The sequence below is a fragment of the Fonsecaea pedrosoi genome (assembly GCF_000835455.1).
Source record: "Fonsecaea pedrosoi CBS 271.37 unplaced genomic scaffold supercont1.5, whole genome shotgun sequence".
NCBI classification, from domain to species: Eukaryota; Fungi; Ascomycota; class Eurotiomycetes; order Chaetothyriales; family Herpotrichiellaceae; genus Fonsecaea; species Fonsecaea pedrosoi.
In genome coordinates this window covers 3,341,312-3,363,871 of record NW_013550611.1, presented here as the reverse complement: position 1 = coordinate 3,363,871, position 22,560 = coordinate 3,341,312, and the positions used below count along the sequence as shown (strand labels likewise).

The 22,560-nt window shown below is 52.2% G+C and overlaps 6 protein-coding genes across 6 annotated transcripts; 3 read left to right on the top strand and 3 right to left on the bottom strand.

Annotated features, from left to right (window-relative positions):
- Positions 1–68: 68 nt before the first annotated feature.
- On the top strand, positions 69–629 carry Z517_08692 (uncharacterized protein; the record flags this gene model as incomplete). The annotated part of the gene is made up of 1 exon (XM_013427207.1): positions 69–629. The coding sequence occupies one exon, from the start codon at positions 69–71 to the stop codon at positions 627–629; it is 561 nt and encodes a 186-aa protein (XP_013282661.1).
- A 1,022-nt stretch (positions 630–1,651) lies between these two features.
- On the top strand, positions 1,652–3,167 carry Z517_08691 (uncharacterized protein; the record flags this gene model as incomplete). The annotated part of the gene is made up of 2 exons (XM_013427206.1): positions 1,652–1,706; positions 1,795–3,167. The coding sequence occupies 2 exons, from the start codon at positions 1,652–1,654 to the stop codon at positions 3,165–3,167; spliced, it is 1,428 nt and encodes a 475-aa protein (XP_013282660.1).
- Positions 3,168–5,488: 2,321 nt separating this feature from the next.
- On the top strand, positions 5,489–6,571 carry Z517_08690 (uncharacterized protein; the record flags this gene model as incomplete). The annotated part of the gene is made up of 2 exons (XM_013427205.1): positions 5,489–5,772; positions 5,833–6,571. 2 exons carry the CDS (start codon positions 5,489–5,491, stop codon positions 6,569–6,571), a joined length of 1,023 nt encoding a protein of 340 aa, XP_013282659.1.
- Positions 6,572–11,972: 5,401 nt separating this feature from the next.
- Positions 11,973–15,704, bottom strand: Z517_08689 (uncharacterized protein; the record flags this gene model as incomplete). The annotated part of the gene is made up of 2 exons (XM_013427204.1): positions 11,973–12,205; positions 12,260–15,704. 2 exons carry the CDS (start codon positions 15,702–15,704, stop codon positions 11,973–11,975), a joined length of 3,678 nt encoding a protein of 1,225 aa, XP_013282658.1.
- A 1,797-nt stretch (positions 15,705–17,501) lies between these two features.
- Positions 17,502–18,800, bottom strand: Z517_08688 (uncharacterized protein; the record flags this gene model as incomplete). Its single annotated transcript, XM_013427203.1, has 1 exon — positions 17,502–18,800. One exon carries the CDS (start codon positions 18,798–18,800, stop codon positions 17,502–17,504), a length of 1,299 nt encoding a protein of 432 aa, XP_013282657.1.
- A 555-nt stretch (positions 18,801–19,355) lies between these two features.
- On the bottom strand, positions 19,356–21,334 carry Z517_08687 (uncharacterized protein; the record flags this gene model as incomplete). Its single annotated transcript, XM_013427202.1, has 8 exons — positions 19,356–19,976; positions 20,033–20,107; positions 20,161–20,280; positions 20,331–20,654; positions 20,708–20,863; positions 20,912–21,008; positions 21,066–21,168; positions 21,229–21,334. 8 exons carry the CDS (start codon positions 21,332–21,334, stop codon positions 19,356–19,358), a joined length of 1,602 nt encoding a protein of 533 aa, XP_013282656.1.
- Positions 21,335–22,560: the final 1,226 nt, after the last annotated feature.

Sequence of the window (22,560 nt, the reverse complement as noted above, 5' to 3'; positions counted from 1 at the left end):
ACCATGCGAAGAACTATCATACTATGCTGGTAAAGAACCATGCATACAATCATTTCTATTACAGCAACATGGAACCTGGAGAAGGCTTGAAACAACAGGCTGAACAGTCTTTTTTTGATCGCTCGGATGATTGGGAAGCATTCGTCGACGTTTGCACTCCCGAAATGGCCGCGCGTACAAAATTTGCCATACTTATCGGTTGTCTTAGCGCCCACCGTGATCGCCTTGCAGGATTTTTCGGTCCACGCTTGGAATCAACTCTCGTCTGTTGGGCCTTGGATCACATGGGAAGTCCGATGTCCGACTTCCTCCGGTGGTCATTGGGCCGAGAAGAGGGAGCGCCAGAATACTGGACGATCGATGTTCTAGACGAGCACCTGACCCTCTGGAGCAATGTCTTTGAGAGTACACCGGCAAAGCACTACGAGGAATATGTCATACGCTTGACCTCGTCGCTGTACCCCTACCAAAACGCCACGAATGGGCCCAGTATTGCCCATGCCCTTTCCTCTGATCCGAAACACCGAAGGTGGGCATATCAGTTGTGGAAAGTATTTTGGCTGAAACATTTTGAACGTGTCACCAAGTCACATCAACTTAATGATGCGGAAATGTCAGACACGCTATAACAACGGTAAGTGATTCTGCAGAGTTGTCATGATGTAGAGTGGTTTGACCGCTTGCGATATTGCTTTTGAGGATGTCGAGTGTTATTTTCGTTGCCTTTAGAACCGGTGTCAGGTTTGGGTCTTCTAGGTAAGCCCTTTGCAATTGCTATTTGGACGAGCTTAGGTGCAGTCCTATTTTGCATCGTTTCCTTTTGTCTCAATCAATTCGTCGTTGGCTGTACTGATATTCATTGCATAACCATTGGCGCCACTTCTCCAAACACCTAGGCTCTCTGGCCGCCTTGTTTCTTTTACAGAATTGCCCGCAAGATATCTTCGGGGACAGGCTTACGGTCACCAGTAGCGACTCAGTCGATTGAAAGCACATCAATGTCTGACTGAATGGAGTATCCATGTCGACGATTCCCCGATATTCATGCTTGTCCTGCTGTTCACTGCATTCAGATGTCAATGTGACGGCTAGAAATAACGAGAACGAAAAACGCAACTCGATCCAAGGCGGTTATTCAGCCGACTTGATCCCCACTACTCAGTTCTTGTAAGTCCTTGTACATGCTGTTCGAAGTACACGCCCGGTGCGATCCCCTTCGTAGCCCAAACCATAATCCAAGGGCTAAGAGGCACAGTGCCGCCAGAGTATATCTCGATATCGTATTAACGCGGTGGCATTTGGAGAAGGTAGATATCTTTAGGTCCGTGTTGAGGCCAGAATAGACCCTAACGCATCTGTCTATACTCTCATACCACCTATCTGCGTCGCGTATACGGAGTCGTTCCCAACTTATGCAGACAAGGCTGCGAGTATGGGGCTTTCGGCGCAACGTTTATCCATCTCCGTGAAGGGACCCCTTGGCGTTTTCTGGCGCGTCTCTTCAAGGCCTTCCCAAATTCAGACAGAACCTCATTATTGAGAAGCGAACTAAAGCTATTCCGTCTGGAGGGGCAAGGGCAAACACGTATTTTGTGACTCAATGACACGCGCCTGAGTTGAATCCGTTCTTGCGCATCAAGCTCAGACCACAATGGCAACTACGTTGACCTCTAGAGATGAACCCAAAGCCGCAGAGTACGCTGGAGGTATGTTACAAAGTCCACAAACATTGCCCAATATGCCACTATCATTTTATGCCTGCCTGGCTTCCGCTAATGCTAAGGAAATGTGCAGACGAAGTCGCTGCGTTGGTGCTCGACCCGGGCTATTCCAGCGTCCGCGCCGGCTTTGCGGGCGAAGACACCCCAAAGTCGATTGTTCCTACATTCTACGCCTCGACCGGTTCAGAACGTTTCTTCGGAGACCATGCGATCGATGTCCCTCGTGAAGATGTCGAGATAAAGAATCCGATGGGAAGAGATGGCATCGTGGAGGACTGGGATGCGGCCGAGGCGCTGTGGAAGTTTTCTTTTGCGCACAAACTCACGGGCGTGCGACCCAATCGGGCGCTCCAAGAGTGGCTCAATGATCCCAAGTCGGTACCAGACCTCCAGAAGGCAATGGCAGATGCGGTAGACACGGAGCGGTGCCTGGAAGATCATCCTCTCTTCATGACTGAACCCTCATGGAATCCCACAAAAGCCCGCGAGAAGTGCGTGGAGATTGCGCTGGAGTCCTGGGCCGCGCCTGCGTTCTACCTGGGAAGGGCTGGCGTTATGGGCGCCTTCGCTGCAGGTAGACCTACTGCGCTGGTGTTGGATTTTGGGGCGTCTCAGGTATCAGTGACACCGGTGCACGATGGCATGATTTTGAAGAAGGGTATCATGCGGTCCAACATCGGAGGAAACTTCCTGTCGTCGCAGGTGCGCAACATGCTCGCCGCAAACGAGCCAGACCCGATAACCATCACACCCCATTATCTTGTTCAATCGAAACAGCCTGTGGATGCTGGACAGCCTGCCAATGCGGTGTTGAAGCAATTCCCAGAAGGGTTTCAACCGCCGCGACCATCGTTCCGCCGTTACCAGGAAGAGAAAGTCATTCTCGAATTCAAGGAGATTGCACTACAGGCATGGACGAATCCAACCACGCCATTTCGGGGGCAGGGTGAAATGATAGCGCGGGAGCAACAATACGCGCATCCGTTCGAGTTTCCAGACGGGTATAACCAGACGTTCTCGTCGGAACGGTTCAGATTGGTGGAGTCTATCTTCGACCCACAGTGCTGCTATGCACCTCCGTCCGAGTCTGAGGAAGCTCAACTGTACCCAGTACCCGATGCCCAGGGTACGGTGACAGGGTTGATCAAGGCCAGCCTTAACCAAGTGGACGTGGACATCCGACCGTTCTTGCTTGGCAACGTGGTCATCACGGGGGCAGCGTCGCTCATCCGGGGGTTGCCAGACCGGATTCAACAGGAGCTGAGCAAGCAATATCCCAGCACACGGGTACGAATACAAGCATCCGGAATGCCAGTGGAGCGGAAATTTGGCAGCTGGATTGGAGGCAGCATCGTGGCCAGTCTAGGCACATTCCATCAGATGTGGATATCCAAGAAGGAGTATGAAGAACATGGAGCCAGCATTGTGGAAAAACGCTGCAAGTGAGAAGGATGGACCGGGGCATGCGGACGGACAGGTCTGTTGGGTGGCTAGTCCGTGTTGGACGGGCCCGACCAAAGCAGCCAGGTGCATGAAACTACTGATTCAGGCTCGGAGAATTGAGTTTCTCAACCTGCGGAGTGACTGACTGGGGAAGTTCACAGCACAATTTGAGATCACGGGGGCTACGAGACCGTTACGGAAATACTGTGGAAGCGAGGGAAGGGAGAAAGTAAACAAACCCAATGGAAAAGCGTGGGGGAAAATATGCAAAGAGCGGCACCGGTCGCTGAAAGGATTGCCAGCGTTCTCAAGAGCGGATGCACGGCACATGATAAGACGAGAGCGAGGCACCGAGGGTAGGGAGGGGACCATGGTTAAGGCACCAAAACGGGGATCAGCGATATGACCCAGGACGAAGGAATTGGGAACGAAGCCGGGACGAACCAACCGGATGAAGAAGCGAGGGCGGTGAAGGGGAGGGGAGACGATGTTGGCACTGGTGAAGAGGACCAGAAGAACGGCACCGAGTTGGAAGCGAAGACAGACGAAGCAATCGGGCTGGACAGACCTAACAGGCAATGAATGAGCGGCCGCGGAGTGAGCGATTGTGTAACCTGTCTTGCCTGTCTGTGGCCGCCAGCATGTGCGGCATATGCACAACCTGCAGGCCGTCTGCACCTGAACCAGAAACTCGGGTCGCCGAAGGAAACGAAAATAAGTAGCTTAGTTAAATGCAAAGGATCCACGGGACGATGGAACGAGGAGAAGAGATGCAGGAAGCTGTCACCAGACACGTACTGATAGTACCTAAATACATACATATTACCGAGCACAGACCTTGCTAACGGAGGTAACTCACGCTTCGAGTAGTAGTAGTTGTTAGGGGTTTAGGAAGGGCGAGCTGGGGCTCACTAGGCCTAACAGTTACAAGGATGGTAGCCTATTACTGGGCACTGATCGACAAGGAGAGCCCGCTACAGGTAGGAAGAAAGCGGGGGTGATGGAGGTGAGGACCCAGTACCGGTAAATAGGGATTGTCGTTAGCTAAACTCGGGAGGAACGGATGATGATCCAGTTTGCCCAGTGCCCAGTATTTAACCAGTTTCCAGTGCCTGGGCATCTACCTAGGTGCTAGGGTGTGCTAGGTAAGGAACAGCGAGGGGTCCCAAGGGGTCCAAGGGTTCACCCATCCATAGGCGCTATTGCGCAACTGATAAACCACCTGATGGTGCCTATACCTAGGTACTACCTAGGGACTAGATACTCAGGTACTGTATCTACTACCTTAGGTAGGTAGGTAGATATCTAGATGGTGTAACTATCTGCACATGGTTCTTTTGCCGGCCCTCCCCAAGGCTCCTCTCCTTGTCACTGGGTCTTGTCGCTATCCCATCCACCCATCCACCTTCCACCTTCAACCATCCCATCTCCACACTTTTCATTCTCATCAAAACTCAACGGAACATTTTGTCTTGGTGGATCCTCCTGCAACATTCCCTTTGGTGTCCTTTGTCCTTTCCTTTGTCACAGGCCAGGCCCTCGACTCGTGAGCTTGTGGAACTTTCCTTGACTCGACTCGTGGTGCTCGTGGTCTGGTCTGGTCGGTTTTCACTTTATCGGTTTTTGTCGCCGTCTCCCCCTCCCCCGGCCCAATCTTTGGACGCTTTCAATGCTCATCCACCTGGATCCAACTCGAACCTCTAAAACAAAGTCAACTACCTTTCCTGAGTGCCGGTGGTATGATTTACTTGGACAGGTATTATTCAGCTTTTACAACCAAACTCTCTCGTCCCCTTGTTCTCACAGCATTTTCCCACAGATCCCCCTCCGGTCCCACGTCTTCGCACTCCTCAGACCATTCTACCGAGTATCTCTCCGATCGAATCGCCCAGACCATCTCCTCGTGGGATTCTCTACCACTTCCTTCCCATCGAAAAGCTTCTTCTGGAATGTCTTGCCTCCCAGCCTACTGCACAAAATCCCTAAACTAAAGTTGCCACTCGGCCATCGTCTGCATCAGCCTTTGCCCGGCGTCTTGGATCCGTCCGCACCCACCCTGAGACCCCGTTAATACGAACAAACTCTTTACCAGAGTCGACCGAGAATCCTCCCGGTCGCCTAACTCCCAACCTTAATTCCATCCCGCCACGATACCACAAAGTTTTGGGAATCCTTTTGCAGGTTCTGATGCCACCGAGTCAGGTGCATTAAGGTTCTTCCTCTGTTGAGCCTATGGCTGGTTGGCAGAATCATCTCAAGTCGTACCTCGCTCCGTTATGTCGTCTTCGGCGAGCCCTGTCCCTTCAACCACCCCCATTCAAACCATGGATTCTCCTCTAGTACCAGATTCTGAATCGACACATTCCTCGAGCGGGTATGCTCACTTGGATACGCGCTCATTGACTGCCAGTATAACCGACTACCCCGTTCACTGGGGCCGAAGATACCATCGATATAAGGAAGGCGCCTATCTATTTCCCAACGATGAAAACGAACAGATTCGACTCGACGAACAGCACGAGATACTGAATCGACTCCATGGCCGCTTGTTCTTTGCACCTCTGGACCCGGATATTGTCCACACGGTCTTGGATATAGGCACGGGCACGTAAGTTCTTTATATCCTGCAATTAACTCTCTGTATTCCGCTAAGGACATGACTTGTTAGTGGGATATGGCCGATCCAACTTGCCGACTCCAATGTGCTCCCCCATGCCACCATTACAGGCGTGGATCTGTCGGCTGTTCAGCCTGACGATGTGCCATCAAACGTCTACTTTGAGATTCAAGACTGTGCCGAGGAAGATTGGATACGGCCACTCGACAGTGTTGATTATTGCCACGTTCGCTTCATGGCTGGATCCCTCACCTCGTATGAAGATTTGGTACAGACGGCAAAGAAGTATCTTCGTCCCGGTACCGGATGGTTGGAGTGTCACGAAATCCACCCCCAGCCTGTATCCGACGACAACACTATTCCCGAAGGTTGGGCTATGAAGACCTGGGAAGAGCATCTTAACTATGCCGCCACCAAAGCTCTCAAGCCGCCGCGACCTGTTCGGGTGGCCGCGGACATCAAAACCTGGATGGAGGAAGCGGGATATGTGGATATCCACGAGCACATCTCCAAAATCCCCCTAGGTCCCTGGCCGCGAGATTCACGCCTCAAGAACATTGGCAGCTGGTGGCTTGCCAATTGGCTCGCGGGCCTGCAGGGCTTTACGTATAAGCTCTTCAGTAATGACGGACTCAAGTGGTCTCGGGATGAGATCGAAGTGCATCTGGCCGAAGTCCGCAAAGCAGCCCTCATGAAATCAGTTCATTCCTATCAGAGACATTATGTGGTGTACGGACGAAGGCCGTCCAAGGAAGAGGAGCAAATTCTGAGCCTGTATGGTCATGGGTGAAAGACAAGACCCCGAGTTGTTCTGATTGCGTGAGCAGTTGAAAACGATTTCTCCTACCGGACCATAAAATGTCTGGTTCTGACGACCGCCACGAGACCGAGCGCCTAACGAACACACGACAAGTACTCACGAGAGGTCTGTACCGTGATTCACGATGTGCGATATATGAGGTGTTTCGTACCGATGGAGAGTCAAGGATTTCGCCCCTCTTGTGTTATGCTTGAGTGCTGTCGAAACGTCCAGTGCTTTCCCGGTCAACTACCACTCCAGAGGCTACGGCTACGGCCATTGGGGGACATGTTCGCAACGCAGTGCCTGCTGGTGACAACGAACGAGGCGGTGAGTGCTCAAATTGGGCAGAGGTCTGTGCTGTTTTGGAGTGTATAAGCAATGAGCGTCAAGGGTCTAATTGCAGGGAAGGCTTGATTTGGATCTATACCCAAGGTTGGATCGGGAAAGGAAAAGGGTAAATGGAAAATCTCCACCTTTGTGACATCAAAAGAACATTGTCCTCTCGTCATTATCGTTCTCGTCATCATCCATCGTGCCTGGTATTTGTCCCTGTCTAGCACTCGCCACGATGTCTCCTGGCTCGGCCCGACTTCCGGGGCATACGAAACTTGTTGGTCTGGGAGAGGTCACCACGATCTTTGCGCTCCGCAGCTGTAGAGCAAACTTTTCCTCTACTCACATTTGCCGTCGTGTTGGGGAGTCAGCTGTTGTTGGGAGAGTTTTGTTCAAATCCTTTGAGAGGCGATAAACCACAATCCACGTCTCCCTTGGGCAGCCATGCAGCCACGCACCCAAGTCATGCTGTCATCTATGCGGGCGTGCATGCATGCATGCATGATACGAGAGGTGGCTTCGGTGCATGGATCGGTGGGGGCAAACCGACCGATCGAGTCGATTTCAGACTCGGAACTTACAAGGGGACTGATTGACGATCCAGGATCGGCTTGGGGGAGGGGGGGGGGGGTTGCAGGTGTTTCGCTTTCTCTTCCTCTTCCTCTTCCTCTCTCTGTTTCTTGGCTTGCTTGTGTACGTGGATGGGTTGGTGAATGGGCAAGTGAGCAGATACATCTGGTGGCACTGGTCCTGGCCCTAGCCCTAACTGGTGGGTGGATATGTCCAGACATCCCAGTCCCAGTCCCTGGGTCTGTAATACTGGGTGGATTTTTGCACGCATTCGGGGCTCCTCCCGCCTCGCCTCCCACGCGAGCCCGGGCATGATTCTTGGAATTTTTGGGGGTGTTCGGAGGGGCATATCGTGCTCAGACTCGGTCTCGGTCTCGGACTTGGGCTGGGACTCGGACAGGAGGACGAGATGGAGCCGAATAAGGATGGCCACGACACGGCACGGCGCTCGCGACACGATGGCGCAGGCTTGGTAGGCTGGTAGGTGGTAGGGTAAGGCATGTTTAGGTGTCACATCTGTACCTTAGCGAGTACCGAGTACTAGGGTTAGGGGATCGCCGTTTACTCGTTGGTAGGTGTTGGGGACTTGTGGCGAAAGGCCCTGATCTCACACTATTTAGTACGAGTAGGTCTATTAGGGAATCCTTAGTACCAAATACAAACAAGTACCGAGTACTGACAAGGACTTGGTAGTGGGGGTGTAGGTGTTAGTGTCGGGGATTAAGTCAACTACCTACTAAGGAAAAGGCCGTTGGTGAGAAGACTAACTGGACCTACAAAGGAAGTCAATACGAGTCGTTGTAGGTAGGTACATACACTACCTCCAGTAGGTACCTAGGTACCCACGAGCAGTACCTGCAACCACTACCAGGACGTATTACACCTAGTACCTACCTAGGTACCTACCACCCCTACCTAGTACCTAGTAGTACCTAACCTACATACCTGGTACATTATTAGGCACCCAGTATCTACAAACCACTCGTGCCTGCATACTCGTACTCGTGGGGAACGTGGGTGTTTGTGTATCGCCAAGATACGAGTGCCGTTTGTGCCGTTATTAGTTCCTCTCCCGAGCTCCCGGCCGCCCGTCTCTTTTACCTTTCTGTCCCCCTGTTAGGTTTGACCAGTCCATTCATTCCACTCGCTGTCAGGCTTGGAACTCTACCAGTGATTAGATGCGATTCCAGCGATTGCAGATCAGACACGCTACACGATACACGCTACAGACTCGTACTCGTTTAGATGCATGACCCTACAACCGCTACTACTGCTTCTGATGCTGATCCAGATCCTGAGGGAAAGGGAAGAGAACCTTTAGTACAAACCCAACACTATCCAACATACCTACCTCGTCCTCTCACTATTTCCTTTGACATTCTCTAGCACCTGGCTGGCTACCCAGCTATACCTCTGGTTCACGTTTCGCGCACAGAGAGACGCGCTGGGGCTGTTATACCTCTCGTTCTGGGGGTGGAGGGAGTATTGCATGATGTGTGACGTCCAACTCCCCCTAGCTTCTCCCTGACTATCTTTCAAGGCAACCAGCCTCACACACACTTCCCCCACTACAAAGCACGCGAGACAGGAACTCGGGGCGAATCCATGCCGATTTCTTGCTTCATAGCTCGCTTGAAGACCGCGGACCAAATAATCGGGGCCTGTATTGTCCCGACGTTCCCTGGAAACATAGGGGTGAGAGACGGAGAGAAAAAACCCTGGCAGAGCTTGATACAATGGTACACTGGTCTCAGAAGTACCAATCTGTATGGACTCAATACTCGAAACTGACACCCACATGGACATGATGCCTCGACGGTCCACACCCATCTACCTTTACAAGGACATCCTCGGGTCAAACTCCCGGACAATGTGGGGGGAATGGAGAGAAGCACCGACAACAAAGGCTTGACGGGTGTGACGGATGAGATGCTTCAGAAGCGAGCGAGATGCAGGTAAGAGCAGAAGAAGAAGCTTGACTGGACACCGGCGCCGTCTTCGTTGCACCCCCAGGATTTGGAATTTTTGTTTTCTCACCCCGTCAAACGTCTGTCGTTGTTTGCTGGCGCCCTACCAGGGGCCTACGAGACAAATGTACGAGTACATGCATATGTACCTTAACCGATAGTCCCAAACCTACACGGCTACTTTCCGGTAAATTCGCCGGGGGGCTTTTGTCTCCGCAAGGTGACGGGAGGTGCTCACTAAGAACGTGCCTCGTGCATGCTTGTGAAGGTTTGCGTACCCGGCTGCATGGGTGTCGACGAGAGTGGTGGCGTCTTGGAAGAAGGGAAGTTGGGGTGAAGCAAGACGAGACACGGCGAGTTCAAGCTTTGACAGGGTTCTTTAGTTACGAGAGTCAAAGAACCGTTGCGACCGCTCAATGTTGGATGACATATCGATATGTCCCCCTTGTTTTGGTCTTCAGTTGAAGGCATGCAATATGCCGTTCCGAGTCTTTGACGGGTACTGCTCACTCAGTATTTTCTCTGATCTGACCCAGAAAAATGAGTGAGAGACTGAGCGTGAAAGGAGACTCGAGTATGTGTGTTGGAGAAAGAGAACGAGATGCATTGATACGATACACCTCCCCTTTCTTCTCGAGCCCGACCAGATATTCTCACTCACTTGCACATACTCGCGCTCGAGCCGAGGCTCTTACACCTCTCTCAAGCTGACATGTCATGTACTGCATTATACCTACATGTATGGTCCTTTCTTTTCGTCCCTTGCCGTCCTATCCTGATCTATCCAGCCTGTCCGGGGATACCGTATGTCCAGGACCCAGGACCAGGACCAGGACCAGGACCGGAAGAGTAAACCAGGCCATCCACCCATCCAACCGGCCAGACACAGACACATACTCCCAACATATTCCTATCTAGGTATGTGAGTATGTGTGTATCCATGTGAGTGGGTTTTCCCGCCCTGTCCCCTTGTCCGGGGGAGGAATGATATCGGCCCGTGTGTGGGTACCCAGGTATCCTCCACCTTCCAACAAAGGGGGACAAAAAGGATTCTCCTTGCATATACTCGCGTGTCCCGCTGTAGATACTCGCTACACCTACATCTGCGTGGGTGTGAGTGAGTGTGCCCTGCGAGAAGAAAAGGATCAGGATCACCGGTGACCAGGACAAAGGGCCAGGACCAGGCATCGAATTGCAGTAGGAGGTGGATGTGTGGAGGAGGTACTGGGATTAGGGGATTGGTGATGAAGTATTGGAAATAGATGACTTGTCTTACCTATGTACCTACCTACCAAATGAACCCATATGGATCACCATATCACACAGTATAGTACTCGGTATATCCCTACTGATACCTGGGGTGCTAGGTACATGACTCCCTTACTGTACCAGCATACCGGTACCTAAACCCATCCCATTCCATCCTCCCTCTCTTTTTGCAGTAGTTGTCTCGTCGGTGCGGTTTCACGGGCAAAATCCAAACATCCCTCTTCTCTTTACCCACACACACACACACACACACACACACACACACACACCCATCTTGTCGAGGTGTATTAGCGCCTCATGGTGTTAGTGGCCGCCGTGAAGTGGTAGTACCGGCGGTAGCAGTAGTGGTGGTGGTTGTAGTCGTGGAAGAAATACATGTACCTGTGGGATATCACGAGTAACTCGCAAGACCACCAAGATTACCTGCTATCTATCTACCTATGTACTCGTCCCTCGCGGAATTATACTCGGTACTCATACACGTAGTTACGAGTTGTACATGTACAAGGACTCCCTCCCTTTTCTCTGGTGTCCCCGATACCCAGTCAGCCAGCCTTGCCCGTACTAAGTAGCCCAACAATGGCAAACGACCTACACGGTAGAACGGGCTCAGAGACGGGCGTCGATGGAGCAACACTTTGTGATCCACGAGTATCTCTACAGTACTACGAGGTACATACCAAGTACGAGGCCGACTTGAAAAACACCGGAAACACTCCCGACGACAACATCCACAGCACAAACTTGTAGGAAAATTTGCAGCAAAACTGGTAGGACAATGCATGTTGGATTGGTTTGTCACTCAATTACATTACAGCATCGCCCAGAGACAATAGCTCGGAAAGCTCATGCTTTCACTCTCCACACTCTTCTGTGTCTTCTGTCACCCATCCAGCTCTAAGCTCAAGGCAGAACCCAGCTGACACCAAATATTGGATATCAATAGTCATCTCCCGGCCCGAGAAACATACGCCAAAAGCGCCATGCAATATGCTCCTATGTCGCTCTGGAAAATGACCCGAAACAAACGTACAGTCGCCCACAACATGACATTAGTGCGGAATGGTCCAGTTGTCCACCCTTCTATCAACAAAAATACCGTGCTTTTGGGGAGACTGGGCCCAGGTAATTCGCTCAGAACTTCTGGGTGAAGAAATAACGCCGGGCTGAAATCAGCAGTCGTCAATAAGAAAAGAAATTTCATGGGTATCGTGGCATCATCATCTCTTTTGTCATCACGTTTCCATTCTTCACACCGCAGGTACTCCAGTCTTTGTTCCGAGATTGCCCAGCAGGGCTTCTGGAGGCACCCGATGGATGTTGGAATGTTTGTCCGTGTACGGGACACTAGGCACGCTCTTGTACCCAGCCCGCTTTCGTTGGATGTAGTTGAGGATGATGCCGATTAAGATTATCAGAAAGATGGTGCCTAATGCGGCACAGAGGGCGACAAGAATCACGATGCCAAGGGAGTGGCCACCCTCTGTTGTCAAAAGGTCAGTCAAAATCGTTTTCACCAGGGAAAAAGTTTACTCACCACTCGATCGAAGAACATTGGTCTGCGACGAGAAGACCTGACTTATGCTGCCAGGACTTCCGTCCGCTGTAGAAGCTAATATCAAAGGCTCCATGTGCGTACCATTGAACAGTGCTGCTGCCGCATTTCCGAATCCATTGATGTTCAGTTGACCCGTAACCAGCAAGGCATAGTCGTTGTCCAGGAACGCGGTCGACCCATGGTCTCGGGTCAAGGGCATGATTTGCAGACCGCGGATTGTAGTGCCGTCATCGAAGGCATCAACGACTGGTCTCACATTGTCTCCATCAATCTCGACCAAAAAGGTCGAGCCGTTGGTCGCTGTACCTGCAACCCACATGTGATCCGCATCCGTGGTGGCAGGGCAGAATGCCGTTACCGGTCCAGGAATACCGGCGACTGGATACACAGACCACGTCTGACTGTCAGTGCTGTAGGTCGCCAGCGACGTCTGATTGCCTTGTACCCTCAGATCACCTGCTGCCAGAAGATTCGATTTAGTCATCCAGAAAAGAGACGAAACGGTGCCTCCCAATTCAGTCCCAACCGTATTCCATTGACTCGTCGCCGTGTCGTACATGCAAACAACGGGACAAGATAGCTCTTGGGATGTCCGGTCAAACGATCCGCCAACATACACGGCTGTTGAACCTGACTGTGGAGCTATCGCGTTGACCGTTACGTTGTTCCCTTGTAATGATGCTGGTTGGATTGCTCGGTATGCCGCGGTGCTCATGTCGTACAAAACCAGACCATTGATGTCTGTATTCTCAACACGTCCGGAAATGGTACCACCAGCAAAGAGGATGTTGTCTGAAAGGGCCAGAGCCAGCACGGTGGAACTGGCATCGAGACCGGTCGGGGGACCCGTTACTTGGTCGTTGTTGGACCCGTTCATGAACATGAGATTCTCGATGGTGGATCCACCGCTCGCAGTTGCTGTAAAGTGTCCTCCCAGGACAGTCACATTCTGTCCATGAGCGGTGTAATAGAGCCCTGTGTTGACACCAGTTGCATTCTGCGTGGCCTGGACAGCTCGTTTTCTGGTAGCAGACTGAACGTCACTGGGGGTGATGTTGATGGGTAGTCGCGAAAGCGCGACTTGACCACCAGACTCAGACTGAAGACCAGCAGCACCACTAATAGCTAGTCCGAGTGAATTTAGTGTTCCAGCCCCGAGCCAAGTGTTGTTCGGTAGAAATGTCGCGGCGTACAGTCGGCCAACTAAAGCTTCCTTCGGTACATCGAGGTTCGCCAGCCAGCCCTTCTGTGATGGAACCCAGATTGCCAATCCGTCCACCCGAGACACGGCTGTGGAGCCAGACGCGAGGATCCGCGTGAAAGCGCCGCTGAAAGCGCCGCTGAAAGCGATCACAGTCTCTGGGCCCCCGCTCTGGGAGATGTTAAGCTGCATCGGTTCAACCGCTTCCACCGGCCCGTCCAGTCCAGCACCCAGTGGCACCCATGCGTTTTTGGAATACTGATAGGCAGCAACGTTGCTTAATCCATCCACATTGGCCTGGGCAGTGTTGGTAAAATTGCCTGCCACATACAAAAAGTCATCCAAGCTGTAAAGGTCGTTCACCGCGTCATTGAGGCCGCCATCAGGCAAAGAGGACGCATTGTTATTGCGGAAAGCCATGATATTCTCGAAGACGTCGTCAGAGAATCGACCCGCCGCGTAAATGGTGTCATCGCGCGTTGCCAATGCCAGAACATTTGCGTTGGGTTTTAGCGTGGTGCCGGCGTTGTTGATGGCAGACTTGGAGAAGTCGGCGGTGGCATAGTCAACGGTTTGGTTGTCAGGATCATAGTCGAACAAGCCATTGAGACCACCGGTCGTCGACGTGAAGCCGAACTTGACTCGAGACGCGACAACCAATTGTGCATCCTGCTGTCCGGATGGCCTGAGAGTTACCGCAGGCCGAAAAGATGAGGTGCTGGCATCCACATGTCCTTGATACACGATGTCGTACTTGTCAAAGTCGTTGGTTTGAAAAATCGTAGTGCCGAAAGATTGTTTTCCATCCTGCGTCAGGCTGCCAGTGACGTTAACAATGGCGCGTGCTGAGCACGAGCTATCCTGCAGACAGCCAGGGGTATAGACAATGATAGAGTAGTTTCCGCTCTGCGGCACATTGGGTTCGAAAACTATCAGCGTGTTGTCAACTGTTGTGGGACCCACCACGACAGTGAGATAGTCCGACACACTCTCCCTCGACGGAGTCGTATACCAAGGCCCAGTAGCGGTGGCTTCGGATCGGATACTGGTGGCTTCGCAGGTGGGCTCGTTAAAGGCCTCAATGGCGTAGGAGAAGATATCGTTTTGAAACAGTTCAATCCCCCCAAGGCCACCTCCACTGCCGTACCAGGCCGAAATGTCAATGGTGAAGCTGTTCATCCCCACCAGATTAACGAAGAAAAAGTCTTGATACGGCTGTGAGGCGTTGTACTCTGCGAGTGGGCATGTTGCCGAGCACGAAATCAGATCTCCAGTGGTAGGGTCGGTAGTGGTGAAGTTGAGGATGCCATTGAGTGGGTGCGCCGTAAAGCGCCATGTCTTTGTACCTTTCCCACTTTGACTTGTCTGCCACAGTCGGAGCTTAGTAGGCTCGAAACCGAAAGCCAAATCGGCTCGCCAACTACCAGCAGTGTTGTCGGCCAGTAAAAAGTTGGACGAAGCATCGGTGCTATTCGATGGACAAACAATGTTCTTTGGATCTCCCAAGCCCGCGGTACTCGTGTTTCCCCGGGCAGTGAGATTGGCGGTCGAGAGGTTGATCACCTGGATCTCGGGATTGTTCAGCGAACTCGACGATATATTGCCCAGACCAGTAAAAGAACCTCCAAAGATGATGTGGCCGTCGGGGGCTTTGGTGATAGAGCTGACTGGGCCATCGAAACCGGCGAAGGGTAGACTCGACCAGCCACCTGCTGCCCATCCAATTGCATTTGTTGAATTACCCGCGTCAAAGGCACCACCAACGTAGAGGATTCCATTGTCCTGATCACAATAGAGTGCCGATACCGTTCCTTGCACCCCACCAATTGCCTGGATTTCCAGAGAGGTTGCATTCATCCATGCTAGAGATCGCGCCGCGACACCTCCGACACTGGTGAAATTGCCTCCGACCACGATCCCCATGAGTGTGTTATTAACCACCAGCGGACAAAGGGCTTCTATGCTTGCATCGGTAGAGGACAGAATATCAAACGCCCCGTTTGGTAGCCGGGACAATATTGATTGTGTGCCATTGCCACTCAATCCTTCTCGTTGCCCAATTGACGTGTAAACAGATATTGCGTCGAAATCGCCTGCGAGGGTGACCTGCCCGAGGGACTTGATGTCGAGATTAGGTGAAGGTACTGTCTGTGAAACCGCGTGTGTGGCCAGTAGCAGTAAAGCGGTCGACGCCTTGGAGCCGAACCGTGACAGCAGATGCATGGTTTTGTGCGATCTGTGCCTGCGCCGTAGCGACGAGACGGAGGAGGGAGGAGCTACAACGGTGATATTCGTAGAGGCATGCTCAGTTGGTAACGACGCGGACCAGAGGCTCGGTGACAGAGAGCTTCTAAAACTGGTAACTCGGAGTTGGGCGTGGTCGAGTGCGGTCGAGCGCGATGGATTTAAACTGATGACGGGAGACGAATACGCGTAGGCAAGGACTGCGAAGGAGCAGGGATGGATTGAAACGGAGTGGTGTTCTGGTAGTAGTGGAGTAATTGGATTAAGAGGAGGACAGAGGGTTTGTTGATGTTTTCTTGACAACCGAAACCCAAATCCAAATCCAAACCCTATGGGATGGTATTCTGGGTCAAGCAGTAGAGAGGGGGTATGACGGAAAAAAAAGGACGACGGACAGGAAGGAGTGACAGTCGTGAGCTTGAGGATATGTTGGTTTGCGAGGTTGTGCAGGGAACAGGAAGGTCAAGATGAAGATCCTTGGAAAAGAAGCTGCCAGTGACGAAAGGAGATTGTCCGTAGCGGAAAAAGTGAACAATTGGCGATGTGTAGGGCGATTGAGGATTGTGAGGAGGACAAGCCACAGACTTGCTCGAGGCCAGCCCTGGAAAAGTTCTGGGGCAGGAAAACAAGGCCAAGTGAGTAGTGGAGTTGTCGGCGTGGGCTTTGTACCACCTGCACAAGTGCGACTAGAAGGGGAACAGCGTCAGAAGCTCCTAAGCAAGAGAAGGCCTAAGAGTGGTCAAGCTGGCACGATAGGCCCACGAAGCCCAGGAACAATCCTGCAAAAAGCTTTTGGGGCACTCGCGGTTGCTGCAGAGTCGGATGTCCAAATGCCCGGCGTCACCCCGTCATCCAGTCAGGCCCCACGGAATGCCTGTAGCCCGCCGAAGCCACCTATAAGCTGCCCCAGGCCTCTCAAAGCCCCTCCATCCATCTCCGCAGCCTCAATCTGGGCCTCAAATTGCTGCCACCAATTACTGTCGAGAAACACACATCAACAGGACATCTTCTCCGATCGACTGGACAACAGAACGGCCACAGAATCTTCTACTCTTCTCGAATGAAATCACCAGAGATGACTGTAGTCGTGTCCGTGTACGAGAGATCCAACACCCTTTCAGACATCCTGGACGTCCCAAGATGTCCAGCTCTGGCCCGGTCGTCTGCCACAACTCAAAATCTGACGCTGCGGCGAGCGCAATTTCCCTGAAGGAGCTGGTCACAGAGGGGAGAGAGAGAGGGACCCTGGATCTCCTCATAAGCCACGATTTGATTTGACCTGTGCTTCAGCTTGCTTCCGTCCTCCGTACAGAGTGACATTGAGCAACGTTTCCATCTCCTCTCGTGTGCGAGCAATCGATAGCATCAAACGATCGAAACGGACAATGTGCGAGAAGAACCACAGTGTAGCAAAAATCAGGGACTGTACACTTCGGTTGTTGGAACACAAGTCGTCATCAGCCAGGGAACCCCATGCTTCGAAGCCGTCGGACTTGGATGAGTATTCCGAGCGCCGGGTCATCTTGCGCTGGTGCTTTCTCCCAGCACAAATACGGTAGTGTGTACATCCTCGTACATCTACACAAGAGGTTCCGAGTACCGGGACAGGAGAGACACGCTCACGCTCACGCTCACGCGCTCACGTTCACACGTGCTACTGAAACATCCTTGGTCACGGTCCCCATTGGGTAGTCCGTGATCAACACCCGTGTTTCGACATTTATATACTCTGGGCCCTAGTGATAATACTGGTGAACACGGGTCGAAGTTTCATCATTATCTACGTCGTCGCCGCTTGACCCTTTCACTTAAGGTTGTCGTTACCTCTTCTTCAACCTTCATCTCGGTCTTGAACCCGTCTTGCTCAGGCCCCCGCTTAAGGGATACTCGTTGTGCAGTCCTTTTCCTTACAACCTTGGAGTGCTCATCACTTCCCTTTTCCCCTTCCTCTCCTTCCCCTTTCTCGACTTTGACTTCCACCTTGGTTGTGAGTCTCTCAGCAAACGTCCTCAAGTCTGCCGTGAACAACACGCTATGCGCCCACCCTGCTTCCTTGCCCCATATCTTCCGAAAATGGTTCGCCACCGCATCGTATGTCCCCTTGGTCATACTACTGTTCCTCCCCTTTCCCAACTTGTAGTCTCTCTGCGCAATCTGCCACACGTGTGTGTCTACCGGCACCGCCTCACCCCAACCCAACCCCATCAGACAAACACAATCGGCCACTTTGGGGCCCACGCCTTGTAAGTCGAGGAGTTTCTCATGTGCGGCACGATAGCCGTCACGACCTTCAGGTTTCATTTCGCCGGCAGGAGACGCCTTGGTGGTGCCGTATGCAGGAGACTCGGGATTGCGAAGAGTGTCTAGCCAGCCGACTTCTCGATCCTCGGCGATCATTTTCGCGGTCTGATATATGTATTTTGCACGGTAGCCGAACCCCAGCTCCCTCAAGTGGCTCTCGACGTTCTTGCCCGTCAACGCCTTTGGCGCTGGGAAGTCATGGTATGGTCGACCCTCCAGCGTGCCAATGTAGGTTCCATAGTGGGTGCACAGCTTGTCCACCATCTGCGATATCCGTATGATATTGTTGTTGCTGCTGCATATGAACCCGACCAAGGCCTCCCACGCATCCTGCCGCAGTATCCTCACCCCCGTGAATTTGGGCGCCTTCTTGCGAAAGTTGGCGTCTGACGCAGACCATTGGGCGTAAAGGGTTTCGAGATTCGGCTCCAGGTTGAGGTAGTGCTGGATCAGGCATCTCGTATCGTCGTCCCCGTCAGTAGCGACACTGTTGCAGTCCTCGTCTGAGACGTTGGTCGGTGGGACGGACGAGGGAGGTGTCAGAGGCGCCTCAAAGGACGGTGTAGCGGTCGCAGATGCGGGCCATACCGAGCGATACTGGATGTGCGATTTGTCGGGTTGGGAAAGTTGGACAATGCGACCACGAAGTGTACAGGCCCAGGTCTGGTCGTCGCATTGTCGCCAGCGAAAGGACTGCCCGCAGCGAAGGGTGGTTGCCAGGCACAGTTCATTAAGGGAGACGGGGAGCCTGCGCCATTCGCTGATTCGAGTCATTTCGACGACCTTGACGGCTGAATGGGTGGTGGGAAGAGATCATCTAACAGCAAGAAGTGGTTGTGAGCCCCCATGCCTGACCAATGTTTCGTAGAGCGCAAACCTCTTTGACGACTAAATCGTAGGGCACAATAGGGGGGTAGCAAAAGCCACTAGGCTCCGTTCTTTAAGCAAAACGCGATCGTGAAGGGATCGCGTTCCCCGCGTAGCACCGAGGCATTTGAATGAAATTATCCCTAGCCCCGGCACCACAGGCATACTCGCACTAAGCAGTAAAACATGTTTGGCCCTGCTTGTATGCTTACGCCTGTTGCCGCTGCTAGGTAGAAGGCATTCTCCCCTTCAAAGTCTCCATATTTACGAGCTTTTTATACCGACAATATGCCATGTCCTCGATCCTCGTGAGTACCAGTCATCCAACTTTGTATCCCATTAAAAATCATCCGTGCCATCGGAACAAATCGAGGCCGAAACTCCAGACAACCCCCTTTCGCTCAAAATTGATATGTGCACGCTTGTCCAAACCCTACTATTTTCCCAATATACACAAATTCCCTAGAGATCGAGTCTCTTTTCGGGCTGAGATTGTCCGAAAGTGGCGGCAGCATCCCGGCCAGTGACGACAGCCTCTCCGTGAATAACAACGTTGTCGTCGAGGATGGAGTTGCTGAATATCAGGTATTCGTGTCGGCCTTTCCAGACCCAGTACACTCCACCGAAGACGACGACCCCAGCAAGGATGACGATTGCCCAATTCATGTTCGCTATCTCACCCACGACAGGGACATACTGGGGGAAGACATAGAAAAGAACCACGATGATACTCCATAGCAACCCCGCGATATTGACAGCGTAACCCCACCGACCGAGATCGAAATGCGGTCGCGGTGGCAAGTGTTGACGGCCTCGCAAAACCACGCAAAGGATCGGGATGCAGTAGGAGACCTGCAAAGCAACGCCGCCTCCCGAAATTATCGCGTAGAAGGCTAGCGAACTGCCCAACACAAGGAGACCTGTGAGGAGGTTCAAAACGATAAAACCCATCATGGCTCGGAGGGGCATCTGGAATCGCTTGTTGACCTGGGCAAAATAGTCGGAATAGGGAAAAGCTCTGTCACGAGCCATCGACCATGCAAGACGTGAACCGGCGGTGTTCATGTTGACAATGATCAAATACTGTTCAACGTCAGCTGTTTCGTTACCAGCAATCCGTCCTCGAGCAAATCACATACGTTCAGGCCCATCATCATGATGGCAACCCAGATTCCCCCTCCATACGTCGAGTCCAGCACCTCCATGAACCATTCCTGAAGAATCGTTAGCTGGTTGATACAACGGCATGCGTCTTGTTGGGCCTTACCACGTAGGACGAGGTGGCTTGAAGGTAATCTTCCCAGTTGGGGCCTACTGTGTAGCACATAACGATAGCTGAGAGCCAGGCAGTTACGCCAGCCCACACCATGGACCACACCATGACTCGCTATGCTGTGGTTAGTAATGCGAAGCTAAAGCGCTGGGGCAATCACTTACAGGAGCGTCGCGCGAAGCGTTCTTCATTTCCTCGACCAAGTGCATTACACCATCGCTGCCATAGAGGCCGTAGATGGGAACATACATGCTCAGAATGAAGACCCAGCCCTTTGACGTCCAGCCCGACGTGTTGAGAAACTCGGTGAATACAAATTTGGAGCTGTTCTTGTCGGCTAAGACCAGGAAAACAATTGTCCAGATGAGCGCATTCGAGATGTTGAAGAATGCACCAAATAGTTGCAAGGCTGGAAGATACTTTGGGAGCAGATTCGACAGTGCAGGAGCAACAAGAAAGCCCGTATAGATAAGCCAGGTCATGTAAGGCTGTGAATGATTTAGTGGGTGCAACAGTGGTTGGACAGCTTGACAACTCCTACCTTCCAGTCAACGTTTGGATGGATGATCTCGACGAGAGCCGCCACAATTTCTGCGCTGTTCAACGCGCAGGAGCTGGCTGTCGAAATTTCTCCCACCAGAACACACCAGCCGACAAGATACGAGAGGAAGCGCCGTGAGCTCTCGGGGGCGACAACCTATAAGGTCAGCCAACAATCGTCCATCTCAACTGGTACGACACATACCTGTGTATAGAACTGCTGGCCTCCTGCAGTGGGCCAGATCGAGCAGTATTCAGCTAGTGAAGCCATGACGAGGAGTTGCCCAATCGTGACCACGACACTAGGATTTGCATCCGTTAGAAATGCTCCTCCACAGACTCTTGGAGACCTGACTCACGTTCCCCAGACCAGACAAACCGGGCCCCCGAGCGTAAATATGTAGTAGAACATGACAATATTGCAACTCCATGAGCATAGAATGGTGGTCTGGTATGCCATCACTGTCCCAGCACTTATTAGCCTTGAAAATCACCAGCTGGCTTTTTGTCGGTCACGCTTACAGCTCCAGAAATTGTATGTTCGCTTTAGCTCTGGCTTGTGGCCCAGACTGAGGAGTTGACTCTCATCGCTACTCAGGCCCACGGTATCATCTTTGATCACGTCCATTTCGAAGCGAAAACAATGGTCAGGGTCCCTCGAGCGGACAGCTGAGTGAGAGGAAACAGGCGGAAGGATATGAATGTACTCATGGAGTCGAGCACAATGTACCGTCTCTTTCGTGTAGAGATAAGTTTCAGTCGAAGAGATCCAGAACGTCAAATGGCTGAAGTTTAAAAGAACCGCGTACACGTGGGAACTCGTCTCTCCCCCTTTCACTCTACCGTGGTCTCGGTTTGTTCACCAAAGAGAGTCTAGCTGGTTGAACTTGTCCAAAATTGTTATCTTTCTGCCGAGCACCCGATGGTGTAGGGATATCATGAGATAAGAGGGAATCGGACTGCTGTGGAATGAACATGATGATTTGGGGTATGGGGAAAGCTCTTGATGAGGTTCGACAGATTCTGCTGGGTGCAGATGGAAGGGCCCCCCAGGTGCCTAAAGAGGTTGGTTTGCAACGGCCAGCTCCTTTCGGCCCCATCAATGAGGAGCTGGACAAATCAAGGTCGGCGCGGTGATCAAGGTGGAATTTAGACGAACGGGAACCACCGGGGGGACCAGGCGTGCCAGGGCATTTCTCTCGTCAATATCCCGATGAAGTGTTAGCCTTTATCGCTTTCCGGTTTCCGCGTGGCTCCTAGTTGCAGAGGTGATAAGCGTGAGCTGCGATACAATACCATGATGTGCTAACGAACAAGAATTCTCTAGAAGACAAGCAAGACGGAAAGACGGATCTGTAGCTACCCTTCCCCAGATCTCGGTGGGTATCATCAGATTACTTCCTCCCAGTATGCTTATTGTCTCCAGAACATAAGGGATCCGTCCATAATATGGGGAGCTTTGGTGAATGTGTTTGTGCACGCGCGCTGACCGCTGTTAGACCAGATTGGAATAACTGCGTACTCGATACCGAATCAAAGACAATATCTCATGATGGAACTTTTGTTAATGGAACTGCGGGGGTGTTTTGAATCGTGCCCTGTGAGACCGGCACGACTGGATTGACTGCGGACTCGTTGACCTGTTGGCCCGTGTCACGTGTTGTGCATGTCGGCTGTCCACTCTTCCCCCCCAAAAGGCACATGTTCAGCCGCAGCCGATAAGCTCGTTGCACACACCTCGAGTTCAACCTCCTTCATTCAGTCTGGGTCCCTTTTTGCCGAAAGCATATTGTATCCGGTGACACCATGAGACCTACTGCTGATTCCATCCAACCCATCTGATAGTCCAGAATG